The sequence below is a fragment of the Onychomys torridus genome, chromosome X (assembly GCF_903995425.1).
Source record: "Onychomys torridus chromosome X, mOncTor1.1, whole genome shotgun sequence".
Classification (NCBI taxonomy): Eukaryota; Metazoa; Chordata; class Mammalia; order Rodentia; family Cricetidae; genus Onychomys; species Onychomys torridus.
In genome coordinates this window covers 51,586,983-51,614,092 of record NC_050466.1, presented here as the reverse complement: position 1 = coordinate 51,614,092, position 27,110 = coordinate 51,586,983, and the positions used below count along the sequence as shown (strand labels likewise).

At 46.4% G+C, this 27,110-nt stretch overlaps 2 protein-coding genes across 4 annotated transcripts in view; one reads left to right on the top strand and one right to left on the bottom strand.

The window, feature by feature from the left end:
• Positions 1-1,188: 1,188 nt before the first annotated feature.
• Positions 1,189-22,384, bottom strand: Abcd1 (ATP binding cassette subfamily D member 1). Of its 2 annotated transcripts, XM_036174251.1 has the most exons (10): positions 20,750-22,383; positions 17,596-17,776; positions 9,505-9,647; positions 9,254-9,422; positions 8,063-8,157; positions 5,403-5,548; positions 4,892-5,037; positions 2,917-3,001; positions 2,573-2,698; positions 1,280-2,487 (listed from the first exon to the last, which is right to left on the bottom strand). In XM_036174251.1, the coding sequence occupies exons 1-10, from the start codon at positions 21,647-21,649 to the stop codon at positions 2,268-2,270; spliced, it is 2,211 nt and encodes a 736-aa protein (XP_036030144.1). In that variant the 5' UTR covers positions 21,650-22,383; the 3' UTR covers positions 1,280-2,267. The 2 variants fall into 2 exon arrangements, with proteins under 2 accessions (XP_036030145.1, XP_036030144.1); XM_036174252.1 differs by lacking the exons at positions 8,063-8,157; positions 9,254-9,422 and having other exon boundaries at positions 1,189-2,487; positions 20,750-22,384.
• Positions 22,385-22,417: 33 nt separating this feature from the next.
• Positions 22,418-27,110, top strand: part of Bcap31 (B cell receptor associated protein 31) — a 35,474-nt gene continuing 30,781 nt past the window's right edge. Inside the window, exons 1-4 of one of the 2 annotated variants that reach the window (XM_036174254.1) lie at positions 22,418-22,520; positions 22,887-22,976; positions 24,107-24,242; positions 26,606-26,706. In XM_036174254.1, coding sequence (XP_036030147.1) covers positions 24,151-24,242; positions 26,606-26,706 — 193 coding nt within the window. In that variant the 5' untranslated portion in view covers positions 22,418-22,520; positions 22,887-22,976; positions 24,107-24,150. The remainder of the gene's footprint in view (positions 22,521-22,886; positions 22,977-24,106; positions 24,243-26,605; positions 26,707-27,110) is intronic. The other variant, XM_036174253.1, reaches the window with a different exon arrangement.

Sequence of the window (27,110 nt, the reverse complement as noted above, 5' to 3'; positions counted from 1 at the left end):
GTAACCCTGGCTGTTGTACCCTGGAACTTGCTCTGTAGAACAGGCTGGCCTTGAACTCAGAGATCCGCCTGTCTCTGCCTCCCAAGTGCTAGGGTTAAAGGCATGTGTCACCACTGCCTGGTGGGTCATAATGTTTAACAGAAAAGCAAAGAACACTATCTCTTTCTCTCTATCATTCTATCTACCATCTATTATCTAACTATAAGTCATGTTTCCTGTATCATCTATGAATCTACTATCATAGTTTTTTCTTTTTGGCTTTCTGGGAAAGGGTGTAACTCTTAGATCTAGCTTACCTGGAATACACTATGTAGCCCAAGCTGGCCTCAAATTTGCATCAATCCTCTTTAATAGCTTAAGTGCTGAGATTATAGGCCTGAGCTACCATGCCTGGGTAACTTATTGTTCTATTAATCCATCCCTTATTTATCTATCTTAATAGCAATCTATGTATCTGTCTATTTATACCCATCTATTATCCACTTGTTTTGTGGAGAAATTCACAGAAGTCTCTTTGAAGTACACGGTTCAGCTGTGTTTTGTAAATTTGCAATATTATACAACCATTACCTTTGTTTTTCCAGAACATTTTCATCACTTTCCCCCCAAAGAACCTTGTACTAATTAAACAATCTCTTCCCATATCCATTCTTCCAACTCCCCAGCCCTTGCACCTGTCCATTTGCTTTGTGTTGCTATGGATTTGTCTGTTCTGGATAATTTCATTTAAATGAAATCATATAATTCTTGGACATTAGTGTCTGGTTTCTTTGTCAGTATCATGTCTTTAAGGTCTGTGCATGTTGTAGCATGTGTCACTGCTTCACTACCATTTATGGCCAAATAATATTCTACTGTATGGATATGCCACATTTGTCCATCTGTGGGCACTCAGGCTTCTGTGAATATTGTGTAGAATCTATATCATGGGTTTCTGTCTGAATGGCTGTTCTTGGTTCTCTTGGTATAACACAAGGGTGGGAATGCTGGGCAGTATGGGAACTCAGCTTAGCTTTACTAAAGCTGCCCATGGCAACCCCTCCCTATCCTGTCTGCCTCTGTCTCCTGAGTCCTGGGGTTTGTTTGTTTGTTGAGACAGGGTCTCACTATGTAGTCCTGTCTGTCCTGGAACTCACTATGTGGACCAGGCTGGCCTTGAACTCATAGAGACCCACCTGCCTCTGCCCCCTGCCCCCAGTGCTGAGGTTAAAGACGTATGCCACCATGCCTAGCTTACTCCCCAGAACTTCTACCAGACACCAAGTCCAGGAGGCAGGAGTGTACTTTCCAGAGGTTTTTACTGAGGGGGCTGAGGGAAACACCCAGCCAGAGGGCTGAGAGCCCAGGAAAGGCACACAGCGGCAGTGTGTGTGGGGTCCCCCTCTTGGTGAGGGCTGGCTTAGCAGACACAGCACCTCCTCTGACCCCTCTTTGGCACTGAGCTGGGAACATTGTGCCCTCACTCCTGCCTAGCCGGCAGAGGGCACCCCCAGTGGCAACTGGCAGTGTAGGCTGGTGAGGGGCCAGGTTTGGCACCAGAGGCTGGGCAGACCAAAGGGACCACCCAGTCACCTCCTGTGCTGGCAGGGTGCTCACGTTGGCAATTCAGACAGCTATAAACTGGGAGTCCAATAAATTAGGTTGTAGAAGCTGGAGGAGTGGGAAGGCCAGGGCTACACTTTTCTCATGGTTCAGGAGGAACACTGTACTGTTCTGGGGGTTAACATGGGGAAGGGCACACTTTGGGCCTTGTCTGATCCTATGACCCATTTGGCTGTTTCTATGAGGGGGTGTCCTATGGGACAGGGGCATTGGCTGGCCACCCAAAGAAATGGCAACAAAGGGATGGATCAAAGGAACAATGAGGACTTGGGTTTCACAACCACGAGGCTTGCCAAACATTCTGGTTGCTGGCAGTAAGGTGGCAGCTCCTGTTTACTTCCTATGGCTCAGCCATACTGGTATAGGGTCAGTACTAGGGTCTTCCAAACCCTCCACTACTCCTCAGAGAAAAGTAAAGGACACATTACCCTAACAGGGCACAGTACATGGAGCAGATCTCAGGGTGAAGGTGGGATGGGAGCAGGAAGAAGCAGAGTGTCCTCATTCATATCCACTTGCTCAAGAGTGGGATCTTTAGAGAAGGCAGGCAATTGGCTAGGAAGGAGGAAGGCATGCAGGGCAGTGAAGGGAGGGTGAGAGCTGCAGCTTCCTTCATATGATCCGAGAGCCTGGAGAAGGGTAGGGGCTGGGGACAAGGTCCCCAGTCAAGTGGGGACACCTGGGACTAAGGGCTGAACTGGGGCTGCAACCTCGCCAAGGATCTGGCAGAGCTCCTGAAGGCGCCCCTGCATCTTGGGGATGCCTGCCAGCTGTTGCTCCAGGCGCTGCTTCTCCTCAGTCAGGCTCAGGCGGGCTGCAGAATCCAGCTTCTCAAACTTCCAGCCTCCCTCCCCATCAAACTGCAGCAAGTGTGTGTGGTACTTCCTGAGCAGGAGAGAAATGGAAGGCTGTCACAGCTGCTTTCCTACCTCAGGTGACAGCCCTACTCACAACTCCCAAGAGCACCTACCATAGGGAGGGCCGATGGGTGATGGACAGTAGTGCGATACCAGCATCTTTGGCTGCTTGGAAGATCTTGCCTTCCACATCAATGCTCACAGCACTAGTGCACTCATCCAGGAGGGCATACTTTGGCCTTAGGGTAGGAATGGGGGAAGAGAAAAGCTGTGGATTTCCCACCACTGTCCAACTTCCAGCCCATGGCCAGCCATTTGTGAACCATGGCCCTGTTGTACTGGGATGAGAGGTGAGGCTCCTCCATGTAGTTGTCTTCCTCCTACTGGGAGCACCCATTTTCCCTCCCTTGTTGGATCCAAATCACTAAATGTCCTTGAAAGACACTGCAGTGCTCACCTGTGGTAGAACATGCGGGCCATGCCAATCCTCTGCTTCTCACCTCCAGATAGGATGTCCTTCCAGTCACATACAGCCTCCCAACCTGGGCAGGAGGTGAGGGTCTCAGCTCAATTCAACAGATACCCAGTGAGAGTCAGGTAGGACCAGGGTTAAGTGAGGCTGATGGAAAGCCAGAGCACTTTGACCCTGGCTGAACTTGTCCAGCTGCAGACTTCTGCTCTGTGTCCTCATCTGCCTATAACACTAATAACTAAAAGACTTGGAACAAGAACTGTCTTTCCCACATAAAATATGCTGCAGTCCTACCTCCAGAAGGATTTAGAGAGAGGGTCTTTCCAGATGTGCTCAGGTTGAGGTCAAGAGGGTGGACCCTAATCAAGTGTGACTGCTGCCTTTATAGAGAATGGACATTTAAACACAGAGACATGTATAGAGAAAACATGTGAAGACACACAGTGAAAAGTTGGCTGGCTACCAGCTGAGTAGAGTCCCTTGATGTGTTCTTCCTCATAGTCTCTGAAGGAGCTAACTTTGCCATACCCAAATTTGTCTCCAGAACGCCAGAAAACAAAGTTCTCTGTTGAAGCCTGTGAGTCTGTAGCACTTAGTCATGGCAGCCCCAGGATACCTAATGGGTTGACAATGAAGAACCTGTTAACATTGCCCTCAGCAGGCAGCAGATGTTGAGGACAAAGAGCACCAGAGATGGTTAGAGTGTTCTCCCCAGAACAGAGGCTCCTCACCAGAGGAATTGGGTCATATCTCATGGCCTGTTGCTACTATGCTGGCATAGAGGACTGAGTGAGCATGTGAGGAGGGTGACTTGTCAGGACTGTGTGGTAGAAGTGGCATTTCCTCTCCTATCATCTACCCTATGTTTCTATATGACTAGAAGTTTCTTTAGGGCATGTGGAACATTTTAGCTTGTCCTCTTGTGAATGGTAACCATGGTGCTAATTCTAGCCACTGTCATACATATAGTACCCACGGAACCTTCCTGGGAAGACAGAAGGCAAGTATCCTTTGTCTTTGTCCTTCACCACTTCCTCCTTCCTACAGCCTGGGACTGGATGTGATGGCTACAGCAGTTATATTGGTAATACGGTGACTTCAGGAATGGAAGTCACGCACAGCATCATAACTTGGTATAAGAGTTTGTATCCCTACAGCCTATAGTGAACTTTTCTGCCCCCCAAACTGTGGCTTTTTTCTTTTGGGATTTACAGCACAGTGGAATAAACCTGTAAATGACTTGAGCCATTATGGGGACTAGCATGGTACTGTTATTCAGAGTTGAATTCAGTCCTAAGAGGTTGCACTTGTTGGCTACAGGTACTAGTCATTCAGAGCAACCACAGGGCACTGCAGGAGATGTCCCTCAATAAGCTTTCTATTCTCAAAAACACTTTCTTTAGCCACTTGTCCCTCCCTCTTGGGGGCTTTCCTCAGAGTCATCCATGACTCTGCCCTTCACTCACATTCCAAGCCTCTGTGCAAACAGAAACATATACCTGTCCATCTTACCCTACCTACAGAAGGGTCAGCTTGCTCAAATGCAAAACTGATCTTATCAATTGGTTACCTAAAGCCTCAGAGCTTCCAGTATCTCACAGAGGCAGCCAATATCTTTGTACCCCAAGCCCCAGTTGTAACCTTGTAACCTATCCTGCCATCATCTGGCTCCCTAACACGGTGATTGTCCTATGCTCTTGTTGTTCTTTTTTTTTTTTTTTTTGACAGAGGGTTTCCTAGGTAGCCAATGAGGCAAGTGCTCTGGTACAAGTCCCTTTTCCTGGCACCCAAGCAACCTGTTTACCCTTTCTCTCTGGCAGGCACTTTGAACTCCTGGATGCTGAGGTAACTCATGTCCCTGTGATTAGGGGAAGAGGCCAGAGGTAGGTTGGCAACAGGTTCCCCATTAAAGTCTTGGGACAAAGGGTGACTGGTGTGTGACCCCATGCCCTGTCCCTACCTCCCTCCCGTTGCAGGATGTGGCGGAGATGCACGATGCCCAGGATGGCTTCCAGCTGCTGCTCCGAACAGCCCTTCCTCCGCATATCCTCCGCAGAATCAGGATAGATCACTTGGTCACGCAAGGAGCCCACGGACATGTAGGGCCTATGGGAAAGCTACGTGTCCACTGGGGCAAGGTAGCTCTGTTTCCCAGCAGTGCTCTGTGCCTTAGTAGGCTCCAGAGTGGCTGTGGCCACAAAGGTTTCCAACTGTTGACATACCATACCCAGGTACTCCCCCAGCTAACATGTCCATATACTCACCTATATGCATGGACACAAGGATGTGTACCACCCCCATTTGTGGGCATGAGTGTAAGAACCACCATCCTGATCTGAAATGGATGGGACTAGTTTGTGCTCCTGACTATTGGGATCTGGTATAATATCTTGGCATCTTCTCCCAAGAGGCAGACTCTCCGGCTGCAGAGATGTGAAAAGGTGGAGAAGACAGGGAATGGGTTTACTCACCTCTGAGGGATATAGAACATGCGCTGGGGTGGGGGCTTATAGAGCACACCACTGTATGTGGGCCAGAGTCCACCCAGGATTCGGAACAGTGAGCTCTTGCCACAGCCATTGGGGCCTGTGATGAGCAGGTGCATGCCTTCTTCCACCTGTGGAAGAATCAGGGCATGGCATCCAGAGCTTCAGTCTCTTTCCCCATACCCTGAATCACTGTGGCCTCCTTCCCAGTCTCAATAAAGCTTTCTATATCTGGGATGGGGATGCAGCTCAGTTGGTAGGGTGCTTACTGAGCACACACAGACCACGGGTTCAATCCTTAGTACCACATAAACCATGTATGCATGTAATGCTAGCACTTGAGAGGTATAAACAGCAAGATCATAAGTTCAAGTTCAATTCAACTTAAATCCTTGGCTACACAGTAAGTTCAAGACCAACTTGAATTACATGAGATCCTGTCTCAAAAAAGAAAGAAAGAAAGAAAGAAAGAAAGAAAGAAAGAAAGAAAGAAAGAAAGATAGGAAGGAAGGAAGAAAAGCAAGCAAGCTAGCTTCCTATATATAAGGCTGGCATGTGGGAAGGGTCTTGCTCTGTTGCTCAGGCTGGTCTGGAACTCAATCTTCCTGCCTTAGAATCCCAAGGGCTGAGATTTTAAGTGTGTGCTACCATACCAAGTCCACTCTTGATTTCTTGGCAAGTGACTACAAGGCCACAAGGATGGGGTCCAGTATGCAGAGCCTCAGTTGAATGCCAGGTCTAGGATATAAGGGAATGGACAAGACTTGATCCTGTCCCCTAAGGCCCTAACATGCCTTGATAGCACAAGCCAAACACAGGGGCCTCATTGACCTTTAGACCCCAGAGGAGCTGAGCACTGGAGTTCTGGCAGCATTAGCAGGAAGGAGGGGTTAGTCCATTTAGTGTCACTGTTAGCTAGTCAGAGAGAATGGGTCACAGAGGAGGCACAGCACCCTGCAGTAGACATGGCATGACCATCCCCAGCACTACTATCCTCAGTCCCTTCCTTTTCAGTGTAGGTGTTTCCTTATCTGCAAGTGATAAGGGTGTTGCTGCATGGGGCTCCCTGGAAGATCCAGGTTCTGGCCTTTGATTTACCTTAAGCAATGTGATAGGTTGACCTGTGTACCCAGAATTTATCTGAAGTACTATGTCCTATTGTCTCAGAGTGGGACCTGCCATTACACATGAAATTAGCTAAATGAACACTAAGGCATACTGGAGGAGAGTGGGTTAAATCCAACATGGCTGGGGTCCTTACAAAGAAGTAAGATTCAAATAGACACACACAGAGGGGTGTGTATGTGTGTGAGGATAGAGGCAGAGAGTAGGGTGACACCCCAGAAAACCAGGAACATTAAGGACTGTGAGTGAACTAGAAGTCAGGAAAGGCCTGGGGTGCATATTCTCTTCAAGAAGGAATCCACCTTAGTCCTTGAAGCTAGACTTCTGGCCTCCAGAATATGGAAGAAGTCCATTTCTGGTGATAATGCTGCCCAGTCCAGGGGGCTTGTTTAGGGCAGCCCTAGGACACTCACTAGCATAGGACAGTTGGTTCTGGAGGATAGGAGTGGCAAGAGGGTTTCAGGGTCCCTTAGGGTCCCAGCCCTACTCTTCCACCTGATTCCTTGCTCTCCATTCAGATTCAATCTGTTCACCCAGGCTGCAGTATCTTTGCTTCCTTGGGCAAGGCAGGAAACTACCTACCTTGGGTCCATCAGGGACCATACCATTATGTTATGCTGTTTAGGGAAGGGACATGTGCTGTATGTACACTGCCTCAACTGGCTTTCTAGGATCTTGCCCTTCTTCTTCCTCTCCAGGCTCAGCCAACCCCTCAGTGAAGGCAGGGGCCTGATATTCTACTTCCTCTTTCATTTTTCTAGCTTCCTCCCTTGCTGGGACATTGCAGGCCCAGGTCCCTTTGTCCCTTAGCTTCTAACTCAAGTTGTGTCCACCTATCTACCTCCTATGCTTTGAGGAAAAGCTTCACTGGGCTTCCTCTTATCAAATGATGATCAACCTTTGGTGGTGTTTATTGTACTCTGCATCAGAGTCTAACTAGAGACTCTTTAAATTTATTTATTTAGTTAGTTGCTTTTTTTTTTTTTTTGAGACAGGGTCTCACTACATAGCTCTGGCTGTCCTGGATCTCACTCTGTAGACCAGGCTGGCCTTGAACTCACAGAGATCTGCCTGCCTCTGCCTTTTGAGCGCTGGGATTAAAGGTGTGCACCACCACACCAAGCGGTGGGTAATTTTTAAGGGCATCCCAGTCTCTGATTTATCTTTGGTTTCTAATAGCCCAGAGTTCAGGGAAGCTGAAGGGATGAACAAATGATAAAACCAGGAGTCCTTTGGTAACCCTTGGATAACTCTGGTAATTGTTAGTCTCTTTTATCAGCACTCACATTATTGCTTTAGAACTTCTGGTCAGAGACACGTTAGTCTCTCAGCTTGACCTTGGCCTATCTGCCACGTAGACCTGGGGACAATGTCACTGCTAGCACAGCTAAGTGAGATGCCAAGGGTTAGGGTTCACAGATGCAGGTGGCCAGATAAACTGGGAAGTGTACCCTGTCCCCAGCTACTTGGCCCAGACTGGTTAGCACTTCAGGTTGGGCATGCTCCTCCACTTGACCTACCCTGATGTTGAGGCTGGCCACCACCACCTCTCCTGTGGGTGTGATGATGGGGATGTTCTCACAGATGATCCCCTGCTCCACATCTACCACCTGGCCTGTAGAGAGAAGGCATGGAAGGATAGGAGCACAGCATTTTTTTTGCTTTCCTGTACCCTGATGCTCACCCCTGCTCCCTTGGCACAGGCTTAACCTACCTCAATAGTAGGCCCTAGGTTCTCAAATAGTATGGTGGTATGGTGTGGTCCAGGGCCCCATGGAAAAACAAGGTCTTCCAACAAGTTGATAACCCCAGAGTCAAGTAGCATGCCCTAAGTTGCCACCTTTTGGTCCTCTAGAATCTGAGGCACTGAGTGGGTACTCTGTGACAACCCCTCTTGGCAACATTGTAAGATCAGCTACAATGCCTGAGCTCCACTGCTGCAGTACCCTGACTCCTATGAACTGGCATCTGGCTGGGATTTCTTTTGTGCTTGCACTCTGCCTTTACTTCTTTTTTTTTTTCTGTTTCTTTTTGAAACAGGGGCTTATACTAAAGCTCCCACTGGCCTTGAATATGCAGCAATCCTGCCTCAGCCTCCAAAGTGCTGGGATTACAGGCATTAGCCATCACTATGAATGTAAATATTTTATTTACTTATTCATTTATTTAATTTTAGACAGAATGCTAAACTTGACACCATCATGCCAGTTTTATGTGGTAGTATGGATTGAACCAAGGGCCTTGTGTATGCTAGGCAAACACTAACTGAGCTATATCCCTAGCCATGCAACCCTTTGTTTTTATTGCAGTGTTGGGAAATGAACCCAAGGTCTTATTTTTGTTAGGCAAGCACTCTACTACTGAACTACATACATATATCCACATACCTCACTGCCTTGATATATCTGTGTGGGTATACGATACCCAGCACTGAGAGTCCATAACCCTGTCTGTCTTAACTGGTAACCCAGACCAACATACTTGGGAGGGTGTGTCAGCAGCCAAACTGGTAGCCAGTGCTTGGAGAATGCAGGCTGCTGAGCCAGCAGCCCCCTCCCAAGTGATCTAGTTTTCAATGACCTTTCTGGCAATGAGTGCTGAGTGGATGAGACAGGATATACAGGGGTCCTTGAGTGTTGAGGTGGTAATGTGAAGAGACAAAGCAGTGGGTAGGAAGGCAGAGGAAGCACTCTACACCGAGGGTACCTTACCTTGGATCTTCAGGGGCCTTTCTACATGGACACCAGACTGTACCATGGCCCCAGGCCTAGCCTGAGCCTCCTCTAGATCCCCAGTCCTCTTAAAACGACAGTGTTGAACATCTTCGAATACCTGGAACATCTCATACACTCTGGCTGTGTAGCCAGCCAGCTCTGTCACCTATAAGGAGGGTGACATGGTCTCAACTTCAACTAGTTTGGGAGTGGGAGAGCAGGCAGGGTAGGAGCTGCCCTGGAGTTACCTCCTTGTAGGATGACATGATCCTCTCGGTGGCATCTGCAGCAGCTGTGAGGAGGTTTCGGGCAATGGTGAAGGCTTCTGTGCGCTCACTAACCAGCTCCTCCTCCTTCATTTCCAAGGCTGCCTTCTTCATGGCTTCTGAGTCTACAAACCAAAGTTGGGGGTAGGAGAGACAGTGGAAAGTCACAGAGCCACCATGGAAAAGATGAGCATTGTGCATACCATTTTATGATAGATGTACAGAAACACATGTGTTCTCCACCTCACAGCGTAAATAAAAACTGACTGACTCACAGGAGAAAATGGGTAAAACTTTTTCTTAGATTTGATTTCTTAACTGTGAGCTAGAAACACAAGTAGTTAAAGAAAAACAGATCAACCTGAACTTCAAAATAAATACTTTGAGCACTGAGGGACATCATCAGCAAAGTGTAAAGGCAACAATATAGACTGGGAAAGAATACTTGTAAACCACATGGCTAGTAAAGGTATAGTCCTCTAAAATTTTTCTTAGCCCAGAGCAATCCAGCATTTGGTTGTGGAGGCAGGAGGATCTTGAGTTCACAAAGCTGGCAAGTTTTTATATATATATATATTATGCTGGGCTGGAGAGATGACTCAGCGGTTAAGGGCACTGGCTGCTCTTCCAGAGGTCCTCAGTTCAATTCCCAGCAACCACATGGTGGCTCACAACCATCTATAGTAAGATCTGGTGCCCTCTTCTGGTCTGCAGGCATATATTCAGGCAGAACACTGTATACATAATAAATAAATAAATATTATAAAAAAGATTTAAAGTATACACACACACACACATACACACACACACACACACACACACACACACACACACACACCCCAGGTGTGGTAGCACACACCTATAATCTCAGTACTCTGAAGGCTGAGGAAGGAGGATTGCCTCAAGTTCAGGGCCAATAGTGTTGAACATTTTCTCAAAAAAATTAAAGATATATAAAGAGCAATAAGGTGGGCTGGTGAGGTGGCTCAGCTGGTAAAGGTGCTTGCCACCAAGCCTGATGACCCAAGTTTGACCCCCAGGATCTATATAGTGGAAGTTGAGAACTAACTCCTAAAAGTTGTCTTCTGACTTCTACATGTGTGTAGCAATAAGAGTACTTCCCCATCCTACTACTATAATAAATAAGTAAATATGTCATCCTGACTAGGGAAGCTGGAGCAATGGAAGATAAGAGCAGACATTGGCCAGGTGAGAAGTAGGACCCCACCCATGGCTGGAGGAGATGAAAATGGAACAGCACTTGGCCGTTCCTTACAAAGTTAAACAGTGAATTTCCAAATGACCTAGGAATTCCTCTCCTAGCTATATAGCCAGGAGAAACAAAAACATGAGTTCACACAGAATCTTGTATGGAATGTTCAAAGTAGTGATATTCATAATAGCCAAAAGGTGGAAACAATTAGCCTGTTTGGTAATGGATGAAGACATTGACGTGTATATTGTAGAAGAACAAAACTAGATCCCTATCTCTTGTCCTATACAGAACAATTCTAAATGAATCAAATACCTTTTGTACCTTGGTATGAGGATACACTCTTGAAACCCCAGCACTTGGGAAGATGAAGATGAGGATCAGAAGTTGAATGCCCTCCTTGGCTACATAGTGAATTCCAGGCCAGCCTTAGCTACATGAGATCCTGACTCAAAAAAAAAAAAAAAAAACGCATGCTGGGCATAGTGGCACACACCTTTAATTTCAGCATTTGGGAGCTAGAGGCAGGTGGATTTCTATGATTTTAAGGCCATCCTGGTCTACAAAGTGAGCGCCAGACCAGCCAAAGCTACATAGTAAGACCCTGTCTAAATACAGCAAAATTATATACCAAACAAAACAAAACAACAAGCAATTCAGTTACACACACACACACACACACACACACACACACACATACATTCTGTATGGCATGTGTCTACCACATCATATACATGTACACACAATAAATAATATATAAAAAATAAAGAAAAATGTTGAACACCCTAGCTACCAGGGAAATGGAAGTAAAAGGTATACCAAATTCCATCATCCTATACAGGATGGCTACCATCAAGTTCCAGGCCCACCAGAGATACAAAGTGAGAACCCTGTCTTAAAAACAAAAAGTCTGCCAGGTGGTGGTGGTGCATGCCTTTAATCCCAGCACTTGGAAGGCAGAGGCAGGCGGATCTCTGTGAGTTTGAGGCCAGCCTGGACTACAGAGTGAGTTCAAAAACCAAACATAAACTTACAGAAAAAGGAATGACAGCAAATGCTGGGAGGATGTAGGGAAAGGTGAATCTCTTTCCCTTTTTTGTGCAGGAATATAAATGGGTGCAGCTGCTATGTCAATCAGTGTGGAGGATCCTTAAAAACTGAAAATAGAACTTCCATATGACGTATCTGTACCACTCCTGGACAAACACCTAAAGAACTCTAAGTCAGCATACCATAGAGATACTTGCACATCCATGTTTATTGATGCACTATTCACAACAGCCAAGAAATGCAATCAGCCTAGATGTCCATCAATAGATGAATAGATAATGAAAATGTGGTACATATATAAAATGGAGTTTTATTCAACCATAAAGAAATTGAGATTATGTCATTTGCTAGAAAATGGATATAACTGGAAATCAACATACTAAGCAAAACACACTGGACTCAGACAAATATCATGTTCTCTAAAATTTATGAAAAGGGAGGCTAACAGGGGCAGGGAGAAAGACAGGAGAATGTAACAGAGGTGAATCTGGTTAGAGTGCATGATATAGTTGAATGAAAATGTCTTTATGAAAGCTGAGCATAGTAATGCATGCCTTTTATCCTAGCACTTGGGAGGCAGAGGCCAGCCTGGTTTATATAGTGAGTTCCAGGACAGCCAGAGCTACATAGTGAGACCCTGGCTCAGAAACAAACAAACAAAACAAACAAACAAACAAACAATCAAACAAACACATCTTTATGAAACCTACCATTACATACAATGAATATATAGTTAAAAAGCATTTATAATAAGTCAGATATGATGACACATGCCTGTCTCAAAAGAACAGAAAGAGAAATTGTGGTATATGCATACAATGAAATATTAGTCAGCCATAAGAGGGAATGAAGGACTGGTTCACTTCCAACATAGATGAACCTTGAAACAATTATGTTCACTGAAAGAAGCCAGACAGCAAAGGTCACATACCATATGATTCCATTTCTATGCAATGTCTGGAATAAACAAATCCATAGAGGTAGAAGGCAGATTAGAGGATGCCAGGGGCTGAGTGACAGAAGATTAGGAGTGACTGATAATGGATCTGGAGTTTCCTTTAGAGGTAATCAAAATGCTCTGGACTTAGATAATGGTCATGATTACACAATTGTTAAAAAAAAAAAAAACCTGATATATTTTATTTTAGTTTTTTGAGACATGGTTTCTCTGTGGAGCTTTGGCTGTCCTGGAACTTGCTCTGTAGGCCAGGTTGGCCTCAAACTCACAGAGATCCATCTGTCTCTGTCTTCAATGTTGGGATAAAAGGTGTGCTGGCTTGAGGTATATTTTTAAAAAGCCTGAATTGAATGGTCTGCTAATCATATCTAAATAACATCTATTAAGGAGGTGGAGAGATGGCTCAGTGGTTAAAAGCAGAGGATCTGAGTTTGAGTCCCAAAACCCATGTTGGGTAGCTTCCAACTGCCTGTCACTCCTGCTCTAAGGGATTCAATGCTTCTGGCCTCTTAAGGCATCTGTATTCACATGCACATACTTGCCCTCCACATACACAAAATGAAAAAAAAATGAGCCACCAGGCATCCAGTTTCATTTCTTAATAAAGCTCCTATCACCTAGAATGCCTCTACTTTCTGTTGGGTACCTTATCAGTCCTTCTTGCTGAACATCTAGATTTCTCCATTCAGCTCCCACTGAGCTTTCTTTCTTTCTTTCTTTCTTTCTTTCTTTCTTTCTCTCTCTCTCTCTCTCTCTCTCTCTCTCTCTCTCTCTCTTTCTTTCTTTCTTTCTTTCTTTCTTTCTGTGTTTTTGGAGATGAGGATCGAACCCAGGGCCTTGCACTTGCTAGGCAAGTGCTCTATGACTGAGCTAAATCCCCAACCCTGAGCTTTGTTTCTTAAGTGTGACTTTTCTCCTCTTGACTTTGCAGTCCCCCACATTCTCCCTTACATTCTACTCTTTGGTTTCTAACCTCCTGTCAATGGATATCTCTGATGATTTCTTACAAGAATCACCCCTGTCTAAACCTGCTTTTTTGGCCACTGTTTACATCCCATGACCATGCCCTTAAAGTCTCCATAGTTGACAGTTTTGACTTTCATGACCTTATGACCCACAGAGGAGCAAGGCTTTAATAAATTATTATTATTATTATTATTATTATTATTATTATTAGTGATATGTGTATGCATGTATATGTACATGTAATATGTGGGCACACATGTACAACAGCATACATGTAGGGGTCAGAGGACAACTTTGTGGCGTGGGTTCTCTCCACTTAAAAAAAATAATTTATCTCTTTTTATTTCATGTGCATTGGTGTTTTTCCTGTATGTATGTCTGTGTGAGGGTGTCAGATTCCCTAGAACTGGAGTTACAGACAGTTGTGAGCTGCCATGTGGGTACTAGGTATTGAACCTGGGTCCTCTGGAAGAGCACCCAGTGCTCTTAACCTCTAAGCCATCTCCCTTCTCTTTCCTCTTTTATGTGGGCTCCAGAAATCAAACAGATCACCAGGTTTTCAGGGAAAGCACCTTTATCTGCTGATCCATCTTGCCAGCCCCAGAGCAAGGTTTTTACACATGGAACCAGGAAATGTGGTGGGAAACACGGAAGAAGCCAGCTCCAAGAGGGGGTGCAGATGGATAAATAATGAGTGCCCACTGAGGAGTCATCAAAGGACCAGGGCTCTGGTAGGTGAAGCTGTGGGAAGAGGTAACCAGGATATATGACCCTCAAGTGGATTAATGGCTGGAGTTGGTCAGGGAGGAAAAGGTACAAAGAGTCAGCTCAGAAAAGTTCAAGTTTGAAAGGGAACAGGATGGATGCCTTTGGGGCCTGGCCCAGGAAATGGGGAAAGGAAAATTAATGCACTAAAGTTGTGGTGAGCTAAATCTAAATATCCCCCTTTTGGGCTGGAGAGATGGCTCAGAGGTTAAGAGCACTGGCTGCTCTTCCAGAGGTCCTGAGTTCAATTCCCAGCATCTGTAATGAGATCTGGTGCCCTCGTCTGTATACATAATAAATAAATAAATCTAAAAAAATTCTTTAAATATCCTCCTTTCTACTGTGTCTTTAAAGACATTGCTACAGTAGGCAGCAGAGACATTAGCCCTTCTTTCCAAAGCTTTTCCTTTGTCAGTGAGACAAAGGAAGGGACAAGTCTTTGTGGCCATGACATTCTGGCAGCAGCTAGCACTTTCTAGAGGCAGAACATCCTAGGATCTTTGGCGTTAGGCTTGGCAGACAAGATACTGCAATCTCACACCCTTTCCAGCCCTGGGGCTACCACTGCAGGACAGCAAAACAAAGCTTATCTAAAATCATCCCCAGTGGTAAGGTGGCTTCCTTCCCTCTAAGGCTTTCTTTGAAGTACTTGGAACATCACTTGCCATATCTATACCCTCATTCATCTCACCATAAAAGGTGAGGGAGAAAAAAAATCACACAAAGAAGTGGCATACACAGAGAGGTAGTACTTTGGAGAGGAATAAGGCATAGCACATAAAGGTAGGAAGAAATAGTTAAATGCTTTAAAAAATTCAAGTTGGACATGACTGAAAGAAAAACAACAGGTGACCTGGAGAGTTATTATGCAAAAAGAAAGACAGAGAAGCTGAAAAGCCTAAATATGGCTCATTGGTTAAGAGCTGCTATTGTTGCTTGTGGTTGTTTGAATGAACATGGCGCCCATAAGCTCATATTTCTGAATGCTTGGTCCTCAGTTGGAACTGTTTTGGGAAGGAATAGGAAGTATGGGCCTTTTGGAGGAGGTGTGTTAGGGAGGGTGGGAGTGGGCTTTGAGGTTTCAAAAGCCCATGACAGGCCCAGTCTCTCTGGCTCTCTGCCTCCAATTTGTGGATAAGATGTAAGTTCTCAGCTACTGCTCCAGTGTTATGCTTGCTTGTCTGTTACCATGTTCTCCATCATGATGGTCATGGACTCACCCTCTGAAACTATAAGCAAGCCCCCAATTAAATGCTTTCTCTTATAAGTTGCCTTGGTCATGATGTTTCTTCACAGCAATAGAACAGTGACCAAGACATTGTTCTTACAGAGGACCTAGGTTTGGAGCTTACAATTGTCTGTAACTCCAGTTCCAGGGGATCTGATGCCCTCTTCTGGCTTCTGCAGGCACCAGGCATGCATTAGGTACACAAACATACATGGTGGCAAAACACCTATCTATATACATAATATTAAAAAAAAGAGAAAAGCAGGCATATTTGAAGGAAATACAAGTCTGATGCAGGAGAAGCAGAAACTCACACCTAAACACATTTCACTAAAGCTGAAGAATACAAAAAGAAAGAAAATGATAAAGGTATCTAGAGAGAAAATGCATGGTACTAATAATTAAACTAACAAAAAAAATTAACAGCTATGCAAGAAGGGAGAAGACAATGAAATTTTGTGAAATGACTGGAATAAATTAACTGTCCACTAAATTTTTATGCTTAACCTAACTAGTTCAGGAATAAGAGTAAAAGATTTCAAAAAAGAGTGAAAGATATTTTCAGGCAAGTTAATTGAAAAAGACCCCATGAAGCCAGGTAGTGGTGGTGTATGCCTTTAATCCAGTACTCAGGAGGCAGAGGCAGGCAGATCTCTCTGAGTTCGAGGCCAGCCTGGTCTACAAAGTAAGTTCCAGAACAGCCAGGACTGTTACACAGAGAACCCTGTCTTGAAAAACAAAAACAAACAAACAAACAAACAAACAAAAAACCCAACAACAACAACAAAAAAAAAACAACAAAAAAAAAACAACAAAAAAACAAAACCTCCCCCCCAAAAAAAATCAAAAGACCTTATGATACCCTTACCAAAAGAACTTTTTAACCAGGCACAGTGTAATCCTAGCACTTCAGAGGCTGAGGCAGGAGGATGTTCAAGGGTAGTCTGGGGTACAAAGAGAGACTCCATTTCAAATCAAAACAAACCACAAAAAGCAAGAGTTAACTTCTAAAAATGTCTATCAGGAAGGATGACTGAAGGAAGGGAATGCTGAGCAGAGATATCAGTATCCATATGGGTGAGTTTACACACATCACACAAAGCCATAATAGAGATTGAAAGCACATGATAATCAGGTGTGCTGGCACTCACTAGTAATCTCCAGCACTCAGGAAATGGGTAGGAGAATCAACAATTCACAGTCACACTCAGTTACATACTGAGTTCACGGTTAGCCTAGGCTATAAGAGGCCTTCTCTCAAAAATCAAAACACACAAACAAAACAAACAAAAAGAAAAATCCCTCACAAAACTTCAGGCTGGGTTGTAAGGACAGGTGTCATAGGGGTTGCTTCTCCAGGTAAACCATTCTAAGGCTTAGGAGGAGGTGAGCTATTGATTAACATAAGGAGACTTTCAAGAAATGCGTGTTCACCTTTTCAAGGGCAATCACTAAAAGTTGAATGAATAATTTGCAAACCAATAGAGGAACAAACAGAAATAAAGACAACCTGACCACCACCAAAGTGACAGGTAGGGCAGGCTTCCTACTCCCTACAAAGGCCTTGCAATTTGTAAGAACCATGTATTGGAAGAAACCAAGGCTGAGTCATGAAGGGATTTACCCAAGCCATTTTCTATGCTTATCTCCAGTTAAAATTAGGCTGAGGACAGGTGGGTAAAGGGTACACACATGTGGAAAAGTGGTATGTGGAGTTCCCAAGTCTATGGTGTCTTCTTGGCACCAAGGACCCTGAGATGCATGCATGGCAGCTAAGAGCTCTGAGGAATATCTGGCTTCTAATAATCTTAAGGCCAATAGGATCTCAGTGTACCCACATAGAAGGGAAAAATGGGATGGCTGAGCTCTGGTCCCTGGATCCTTGGTTCTTACCTGACTCTGCATAGCCGGTTGCTGTAATGATGGGGACAGCTACCATGAGCAGGCCAGATGCACTCCACACATATTTCATGAGGAACTGTTCCAGCATGACATACCATAGGCGTTCCAGCAGGATAAGGTTGATCTGTGAAGCCAGGTCTTGATAAGAGTGTTGTAGTAGTGCCAGTTCCACCTGCAAGGGCAATAGACATCCAACAGTCTTGTGACAACTCCTGGAAGGTAATGGTGAGAGTCCCCAAGTATGGCCCACAAACATGCTAAGCTATTTGATGGCCACAAGGCCAGGGGATTCAAGAGTATATTTGTGGTGGGGCCAAGTCTCAAATAGGGGTGATGGTAAGGGACTGCCTGATGTTATGGGGCAGCTCCTATCCTCTCAATTACTGCTGTGGTTGGGACATTCACTGCTTTCCTCTCTGTATCCTGCCTGGGCAGTTTCTGGATCCAGGCCCCCGAGGGCAGTTGCCTTTCATCTTCTGCTGACCCCATTTCTTTGGGCTCCCTCCTAATGCCTCTCCACTCCAGAAATCATGAGCAATAGTTTTTCTACCTTGAACTAAGCAAAGTGCAGCATGGGAGAGCAAATGATTAAGCTCTTGGTTTTGTAAAACTCAGTAGTCTCATCTGCTTAGGCTCCATTTCCTGCTACTTTTCCAGGACTCTTTTCTGTGAGAAAATTACACTGAATTTTCCCACCAAAACAAGTAAATATACTCTCAAGTCTGGTGGCAGCTGCAGTCAGACAGGCCTCGGAGGAGTCTAGAAGTATTGGGAAGTATTCATGACAAGGTGACTGTGGTGTTTCAAATTGCTCTGCCCCTACCCCCATGCCCAGCATGACACTGGTTGTCAAGTGTTTTCACTTCTTTCTCCATTTTGCTGCCATACACTCATTGTGTATATTCTCATGTCTATTGCAGGACATGGAAAGAGAGAGAGAGAGAGACAAAGTGACCTGCCCAAGTTCATACTGCCTGGAGGTAGCAAGCAGTGTAGGAATGTGGACTGAATGGGCTCGGCTGTTAAGAGAACCAGATTTTCATTTTGGTTTGAGGTATGGTGGCTAGAATTTAGGTCCTTGGACATTGTAGGCCTTGAGCATGTTAGGTAAACACTCTACCACTGAGCTTATTTCCAGCCCTAGAGAACCAGACTTCTGTTTTTTTATATATTTGTGACAGGGTCTCATTATATAGCCCTGGCTGGTCTGGGATGCTTTATGTAGACCAGAGCCAACCTCAAATTTGTGGCAATTTCCCTGTCTCTGCTTCCCAAATGCTGGGATTACAGGTGTGCACCACCATGCCTGGCCTTTTTGTTATTTTTGAGACAGCCTCACTCTGTGCTGAGAAACTCATTATGTAGACCATGAATGAACTCACAGTCATCCTCCTGCCTCAGTCTGATAACCAGATTCTTACAAATAAAGCTGATTTAGGACTTACTTAGTTCTTTCAACAGGAGGTTGTATACATATGTATGTGTACACATGCATGCGCACTGTCTGAAATTCTAGCAAGAATATAATACCCTGCTGTTTGCCTACCATCCAGCCAGCCAGTTAGTTCCCTTCTGTCATAAACTGTTAACTGGGACTAGAGTGGGACATGTGCCAATCAAGGGCAGTCAACTCACCATGGTAGCCCATCATTTCATACAGCTTAGACAAGCAGACCAAGGGTGTACACAAGGTCTCTGGGTCCAGCAAGAGAACTCTATTGTTGAATGTGCTATTTCCTAAAGCTAGCCCAGAGGAAGTCTTTCTAAATACCATGTCCTTTCTTTTGCACGCTCTGCCTAGGCCTGCTCATATAGCCCAGCTTTCAAACCCAGCCTCTTATTCCTAAAATGAGTAAACCACCTTGCAGAACCCTGGTAATCTAGGTTTGTGCATTGAGATGGTAGCAGTGCCAGCTAAGGCTGATGGTGTAGCTATGGATATTGTGCCAAGTGCCTCACCCAAGGCTCTGGCTGCTTGCCAAGGCCCTGCAGCCTGGTATGCAGGAGAAGAGAATGGGAGAGGGGTTATAGTGAGGGTGAGGCACATTTTCTCCTAATCTGAAACCTGACCTGGACCAGAGATACTCTCTTTACAGAATGTAGAGACAAATCCTTTCTGAAAGTCAAAGACAAGCCTGATTCTCTATATGGTATGGAGCCAAGGAGCCAAGGTCCTGGGGCAAGTGGCTACCTGACCCAGGAAGCACACACAGACTTTCAAGAAATGGGTGCTTTTGTGTCCCTCCCTCGCCCCAAGCACTGGGGAACCGAAACTAGTTGCCAGAATAAGGCCTGAGGCAGCTGCAACCACAAGCCTAAGGAAGGGGAGGGGCTGCCACAGAATAAAGCCTGTACTGGCCTGAAGTAGTCTTTCCCAGTGTCTGACAGCTCTCCCTACCTCATAGAGTGGCTGGGATCTGGGCAGAAGGGCATGGGGAGGGGGAAGCTTGTCAGGCCTCATGCCTAAGACTGACAGAGGCTGGGGCCAGGCATCCCCTATTCCTGGGAGGGAGGGAGGCAGCTAGGAAGGTTGCTTGCCAAGCCTGTCAGTCACTAGCCAGGCATGCCTGGAGCTTTGATAGCCTTGACCCTGAGCACTAGCTGCTGTGCTGAGCTCTGCTTGTTAACCTCTGCTTGGGCTGAGTCATGCCCATAAGACCAGTCAGCCCAGGCAGCCAGCTCTGCTGGACGCTGGCCTTCAAAGGGCCCAGAGGTGCAAGAGAGGTTAGTTAGGTAGCAGGCTGTGTCCTACCTTCCCTGCTCCCAGATGGTAGGAGTCTAATTCCTCCCAGTTGGTTGCAGGAATGGTTGACTGCAAGACTGGAGTGAGCTGAACCAGTAGCATCTCAAAGCACTAGAATCCAAAGCTGCAAGTCTGAGACAATTTCACCAAGGAACCAGAAGTGGCCTGGAGGTTGCAGGCAGCCAGCACAGGGAAGTTCCCACCCAGTGGTGCCATTTCTCCATTTCAGCACCTTAAGACTATAGCCATCAAAGGCCTACCCCTGAGCTTGTTCCAGTGCCTAATCACAACTTTAACATCAGCCTGAGCAGGCCTTAGGCTTTCCCTACTGCTTAGAGCTGGCTGCCATGGGTCTTCCAGCCACCCCCTCTCCCATATAAGTAGCATTTCAACCTGCCCCACCTCATGGCCCCCGTAGAAGGCAATTTCCTCTGAGTTGGCCACCACTCGGGAGTGCATGTAGCGCAGTTCTCCCTTCCGCCGGGCCTCCTCTGCCACCAGCTCCCCAAACTTGGGAGAGAAGGCTCGAAGCACGTTGGCTGTTAGGAACACCACCAGGCCAGCGATGGCTGAGGGCCAGGCTGTGCCAGCTCCTCTGGAGCGGGCAGCTCGAAGGAGAGTGTAGGATGTCACAGCCACGTCCAGGAGCGGCTTGGTCAGGTTGGAATACAGGTGGGCTACAGAGGCAGCAAAGGCTACCACATCCTCCGTCAGAGATTGGTCAGGGTTTCGAAGACGTCCATCCATGTTGCTTACTCGGTAGTAAGTCTGCTGGGAGAAGTAGAGGCTGTAGGCATGAGCAACTAGACGGCTTCGGAAAGACAGAGCCAGCTGGCCCTCTAGGTAGCGGATGGCACTGTTGATGAAAGTGGCAGGAAGGGCGATGAGGAGCCACTGCAGCAGTTGCCAGCTAAAGGCCCGTGGGTCCTTGCGTACAATGCAGCGGGCCAGTCTGCCGTCCAAGCGGGCCACATACACAGACAGGAAAGTTCGGCTTACCAGAGCAGCAGAATGCAGGGCCAGCAGCCCTGTTTCCCGGCACAAGACTCGGGGGAACAGCAGCCTCAGGAGCACCAGGAGCCGCTGCAGGAATACCCGGTTCATGCCAGCCCTGGCTGCTGTGGCCCCAGAGGCTTCTTGCATGGGCTCCCCAGTTGGTACCTGAGGGCCTCTGGCAGGAGTCAGACACTGACGTACTAGAGGGTAGATTTTGTGGACTCCATAGGCTGTGAGGGCCAGGACCACAGCTGTGCGCTTCAGCGTGGTTACCCTCGAGGATCGTGGAGTAGAAAGCACCGGCATGTCACTTGGACTGGTGGGCAGGCTGAGGGCTGGGACTATTGCCCAAGGCTGCAGTTGCGGGCAGATGCTGGAAGGGCTGTTGCTTCGACCCAGGGCTCGTTGTCTAGGCAACTGGAAACCTTGAAGTGGTCCCTGAGACTGTTGCTTTAGGTCCCTGGAGTGGTGCTGGGGCCCTTGGATCAGTTGGCTTAGGATTGTCCAGGGTCGTGGCCTCTTCAGGCAGCCCAGGTGGAGGAAACTGGCTTCCCCCTCCAGATAGTCCCTTAGCCCCTGAGGTCAGAGCCTGGAGAGGTCTTAAGAGGCTGTCTCTTCCCTTCCACCTCCTCTTACTGCTTCTCCTCCGCCTTGTGACGCCCCTCCCCGGGGCACCAGGCGTGTCCGTCCGCTTTGCACCGGGGCTGAAGCTTCAGTGACTTCGCCACAGCCCAGGATCCCCACACCCCCACCCCTCCCCAGGGGGGATGGAAGGCGGAGTTGGGGCGGAAGGCGGAGTCCGGGTAAGGGGTGCCCCACCCGGTTCTCGCCCTATGGCTGGGTTCCACCCCCTCTCTGACCACAGAGACGAGGAATGACCGCGCAGGCTAGAGAAGCGGCCCTAGCCTTCCCGCCAAGGCTCCTCCTACCTCCACCCCTGTGTCCGAAGTGAAAGAGGCGCGGCACTGCAGCCACTTCCTCTGAAGACCTAGGCAAAAGCCTGCGGCCTGGGGGCGGGGCGGGAAACGGCAGTGGGCGGAGCCGTTGGGGGCCTCACAGGGCTTGTAGGTGGGGCCCAACGCGCGTTTCCGGTTTCCGGCCGCGGGCTAAGGGGCGGGCTGGAGCGGTGGTGAGAGTTTGGTAGTTGCGGTTGGGCGTGTGCGTTGTCTGAAACTCGGTAAGCTGGGTTCGCTGGCATGGCTGACTCCCGGACCACAGAGGTTCCCCCAGCCCCTTCATGAGGGCAGAAACTGAGCATCCTAGAAAGACTGGGGATTCTGGGAAATGTCGGGATTCGGGCCGACTTGGGAGTCTAGGGCAGTCCGGTAGAGCGAAATTGGAGTGGCATGTGGAGCGGTGCTCCAGGGGCACGAGGGCGGGGGCCAGTGATGAGGTCCCACCCGAGAGAGCTGCCCAGGTAGGCCCAGCTCCTCGAAGGCCACCTGGCACGATGGACCTGGGTGGCATTGTGGCGTACTAAGGCTGTTAGGAGGTTGGTCCTTTTGGCTTGGGCGAGACTTTCTGGTTCTGGAACTTTCTCCAGGTAAGGCTTCGAGGTGTTCTGTGGAGACCTGCATTTGCTTTTGGCCTGATTTCCTGCCCTCTAGGAGTCGCTCTTGTGGGCCTTTTGAGGGTATGTTAATTCTTCACACTTCATGTATCCGCAGGAGCCGTCAGAAGGCCTGTTTAGTTCCCAAAAAGCAGCTTCAGCGGGAGATTGATGGGTTATCCGTCCCTCCCAGGTATTGGGGGAGGAATGTGCCTCTTGCTTGTGCAGTGGCCGAGGCAGTGGCGTTTGCAGAAGGTGCACATTATGAACATTTGTAGTCCCAGGCGCATTGTAGCAGCGACTGAAAACATGTAGCTCCTGCAGAGGCTTCTGGTCTGGGAAGGGAGCCCAAGGGGGTGCTTCTGTTCATGCACTGTTTTTATGAGAAACATTTTCTTAGTTAAACAGGTCTAGGGAATCCCTTGGAACCTCCCCTTTCCCCCCGAAAGGAATCATCAACAAAGGTACCTTGTCGTGGTAACACACATGCTTGAGGGTCATAAGTAACTATCCCAGTCTAGGGAAGCTCGTTGACTGGTTAACATTGGAGGGGCTCTATCAGGCCCCAGCATGGCAGGTCTTGCCCTTTCCCATTCCCTCTTCCTTACTAAAAACGGCTAGATTACATTCTCAAAGCCAGCCACCAAGGTCTATTCCCTTATCTGGCCATTACCTCTTCCTGAGGCTGACTACCAAGGTCCAGCTATCAAAGTATTGAAGTAATCAAAAGCCCCCTTTTAGTTAACCTCATTAACATATCCATTCAAAATTAACCAACTCATTCTAACACAGGATTTCTCCTTTTCCCTTTATAAACTGCCATTTGCCTATGGGGCATGTCTTGTCTCCTCTCTATCCAGAGGCAGTCCTTTGTCCCAGGGGGAGAAATACTCCTTCTCCCTCCCCCTTGTTCCTTTTCCCTTCTCCCTAGATCTCTGTCTCTTGTCTTTGTCCCTCTGGGGCAAATAAATCTCCTTTGTGCTGAGAACCTGGTCTTGGGGTGTCTTAGGCTGACTTTACAGTCCCTTTCAAGCATCATTGACCAAGTATCCCTATTGGGTTAAGACCTGTTTCAGCTAGGTCTTCAAAAGCTCTGAAGCAGAGTGCTGGAATCTGTTGTGAAGAGTAGCAGCCCCAGCTTCTCCAGGGTCCTTGAACTAGATGTCATTGGCTGCCCAGCTCACATGGTTCCTTCTTTCCCTCTGACCTACCAGGAAACAAGCTCCCATCTCTCTGTTGGAAGCCTTTCAGTCACAGGATGAGTCTGCAGTGGACTGCTGTTGCCACCTTCCTCTATGCAGAGGTCTTTGCTGTGTTGCTTCTCTGCATTCCCTTCATTTCTCCCAAAAGGTATGGCTAGTAGAGCAATAAGACAAGCATATGGGGAGGGTGCCTATCTAACTCTGAACCTTATAGTTTCTGTGTGCAGAGTTGGTGGACCCTGAGATTGGGGCTAAATGGAAACAAGTAAAACCTGTCTTAGATGAGGGTGGCAGCAGTGGTTTTTTTTTTTTTTAATCCTGCTCACTGCTTTGCTTTGTCACCTTCAGTTCCTTTCCTGTGCATTTGGTCTTTGCAAAGGAAGATCTAGCTTTAGTTTTGTGAATAATAGTCTCTTGCCTACTCTTAGGCCTCAGGGCTATGGGGGATGGTTGTGTGGAATTCAGAATACTTGCACCACTAGCTTACATTGTTGATTTGCTGACTTTTGTCCTCCTAACTAGCTTTTACTGGCATTGCTTAGCAGGCTCATGAGCATTACTCAGCCTATGAAGGATGAAGCCATATTTATTTCCTTTTAACAAACAGGATTTGCTAAAAGTTAATTGGGTACTAATTGTTAAATTATACATAGTACAACAACATACTATCTTTATTTAAATTAAGATGTCATAAAGTCACCACAGTTAATAATATCTAAGGAATATTCTTGCCAAAACCCACATTGGCATTTAATTTACAGGAAATACAGAGACCAAAACACTGGTGAGGCTATAGTCTTGGATACTTTCTAGGACAACTTTGTTCCACCACTCAGGAGGTGAAGGTGGGATCACTTCAAGGCCTATTTTGGCTACATAACAAATTTGAAGCTAGCCATGAGACCCTCCCTGTCTGAAAATGATAAGGGCTAGGGAGATGGCTTGTTAGTACAGTGCTTACTGTACAAATATGAGGATCTGAGCTTGATCACTACCACCCATGTGAAAGCTGGACAGGGTGACACACTCCTGTAATATAGTGCTTTAGAGGCAAAGACTAGGAGGATCCTAGTCAGTCTAGCAGAATCAGTAAGCTCTGGGTTTAGTGAGACCTTTGAAAAAAAATAAAGTGGAGAATGATTAGAGAAGACACCCACCTAAGGCCCTCACACTCCTGTGCATAGACTAGAACACATGTGTATCCACATATAGATACAAACACATAGAAAAAAGTGAAAAAGGAGAAGGAAGCAGGGACTAAGACAAACTTAAAACACTAAATGCAAATTCAGAACCATGCCATGTCATGTACAAAATGCAAATTCAGAACCACGCCATGTAATGTTTCTAGCAAACCAACTGTTGATTTTTAACTCTGCATCTGATGATGAAGGTGGTTTGATGACAGGGCCTCAGTATGTAGGCTTGGGACTTGCAATGTAGACCAGTCTTGCCTCGAACTCATAAAGATCCGCCTGCCTCTGCCTCCCAAGTGCTGGGATTAAAGGTGTGCACCACCATGATCATCCTGGCTTGCTGATTTTTAACAGCATGGAACGCCTTCTGAAGGCTTTTTAGAGCCATATCTTGAATATTTGTTCATGAAAATGGAGTTTTTATAACCTAGGGTGGTAAGAGTCTAGACAAAAAAAAGATTGTTACATATTAGAAAGACAAAAGGAAGCCAGGCATAGTGGCACACTTCTTTAATTCCAGCACAGGGAGGCAGAGGCAGGTAGATCTCTGAGTTCAAGGCCAGCCTGGTCTACATAGTGCGTTCCAGGACAGTCAGGGCTACATAATGAGACCCTGTGTCAGGAAAAAAAAAAAAGATAAAAAGAAAGCGTGTTGGGGTTTAGCTCAGTGGTAGATCGCTTGTCTAGCAAGCACAAGGCCCTGGGTTCGATCCTCAGCTCCAAAAAAGGGGGGAGGGGAGAAAGACAAAAGGAATAAACTGTGTTTGTGGCAGGCACTTGAACTACTACAAAGAAAAGTACAATGAAAAGTATTTCCTTTATTAGAGACTGCCATTGTTTTAAGACTAATTTTCTAGGTTTTTCTGCAGGTGGACAAACATCCTTTATTTATTTATTTGTTTGTTTGTTTATATATATATATATACATATATATATATATGTATATATATATATATATTTCATGTGCATTGGTGTTTTTCTTGCATGTATGTCTGTGTGAGTATGTTGGACCCCCCCTAGAATTGGAGTTACAGACAGTTGTGAGTTGCCACATGGGTGCTGGGAATTTAACCTGGATTCTCTGAAGAGCAGCCAGTGCTCTTTACTGCTGAACTATCTCTCTAGTCCTGAAAAACATCTTTTCACTAAATACTCTTGAACTTTATAAATAGGAGAAATATATAAGCAACTGAGACTGATTTTATACAAGCCTCTGGGCCATTGGAGAAGAGCACCAAGCTATCTTTCCATTTTGTTCAGGGTTTGGATTACAAAAGTGCGGCTTCTTTAGTGTCTCTCTTCATCTCCTTAACAGATGGCAGAAGATTTTCAAATCCCGGCTGGTCGAGTTGGTAGTGACCTATGGCAACACCTTCTTTGTGGTTCTCATCATCATCCTTGTGCTGTTGGTCATTGGTGAGTGAGCTGCAGTAGAGGTTGCTGCCGACAAGATCCTGTGTCATGGCTTCTAAAGCCCTGTATCACATTGGGTGGATAGAAAACAAGTTTTACCTTCTCAGAGACAAACTAATTAAATGCCCTTTCGTTCATCTGTGAAGGAAGTGCTATTAGCAAGACTTTCATTTCAAGAGGTTACTATAGCAGTCTATGTGGGCTTACACTCAGTGGCTTTTATATACTCTTATGACCACCTGTGTTTCTAGGGTACTCTAGTTATTTTAAAACTGGTGCTGAGAGAACTAAATGGCCTGTGACATTGGTCCAGATAGTGCTGCTTTTTAGTCATGTAGGCAACAGTGTGGTCTTCTCACTTGAAGCCTGACATCATCTTTTAAAATTTATTTTGTCTTTTACTTTTT

Bases quoted from the DNA above. Each gene is read 5' to 3' on its own strand.
- Abcd1 (XM_036174251.1), bottom strand. From the start codon at position 21,649: ATGCCGGTGCTTTCTACTCCACGATCCTCGAGGGTAACCACGCTGAAG. The intron at 9,648-17,595 runs GTAAGAACCAAG...TTTGGTTTGTAG, and splicing joins AACCGGCTATGCAGAGTCAG to ACTCAGAAGCCATGAAGAAG. The intron at 5,038-5,402 runs GTGAGTAAACCC...GCTTTCCCATAG, and splicing joins ATGTTCTATATCCCTCAGAG to GCCCTACATGTCCGTGGGCT.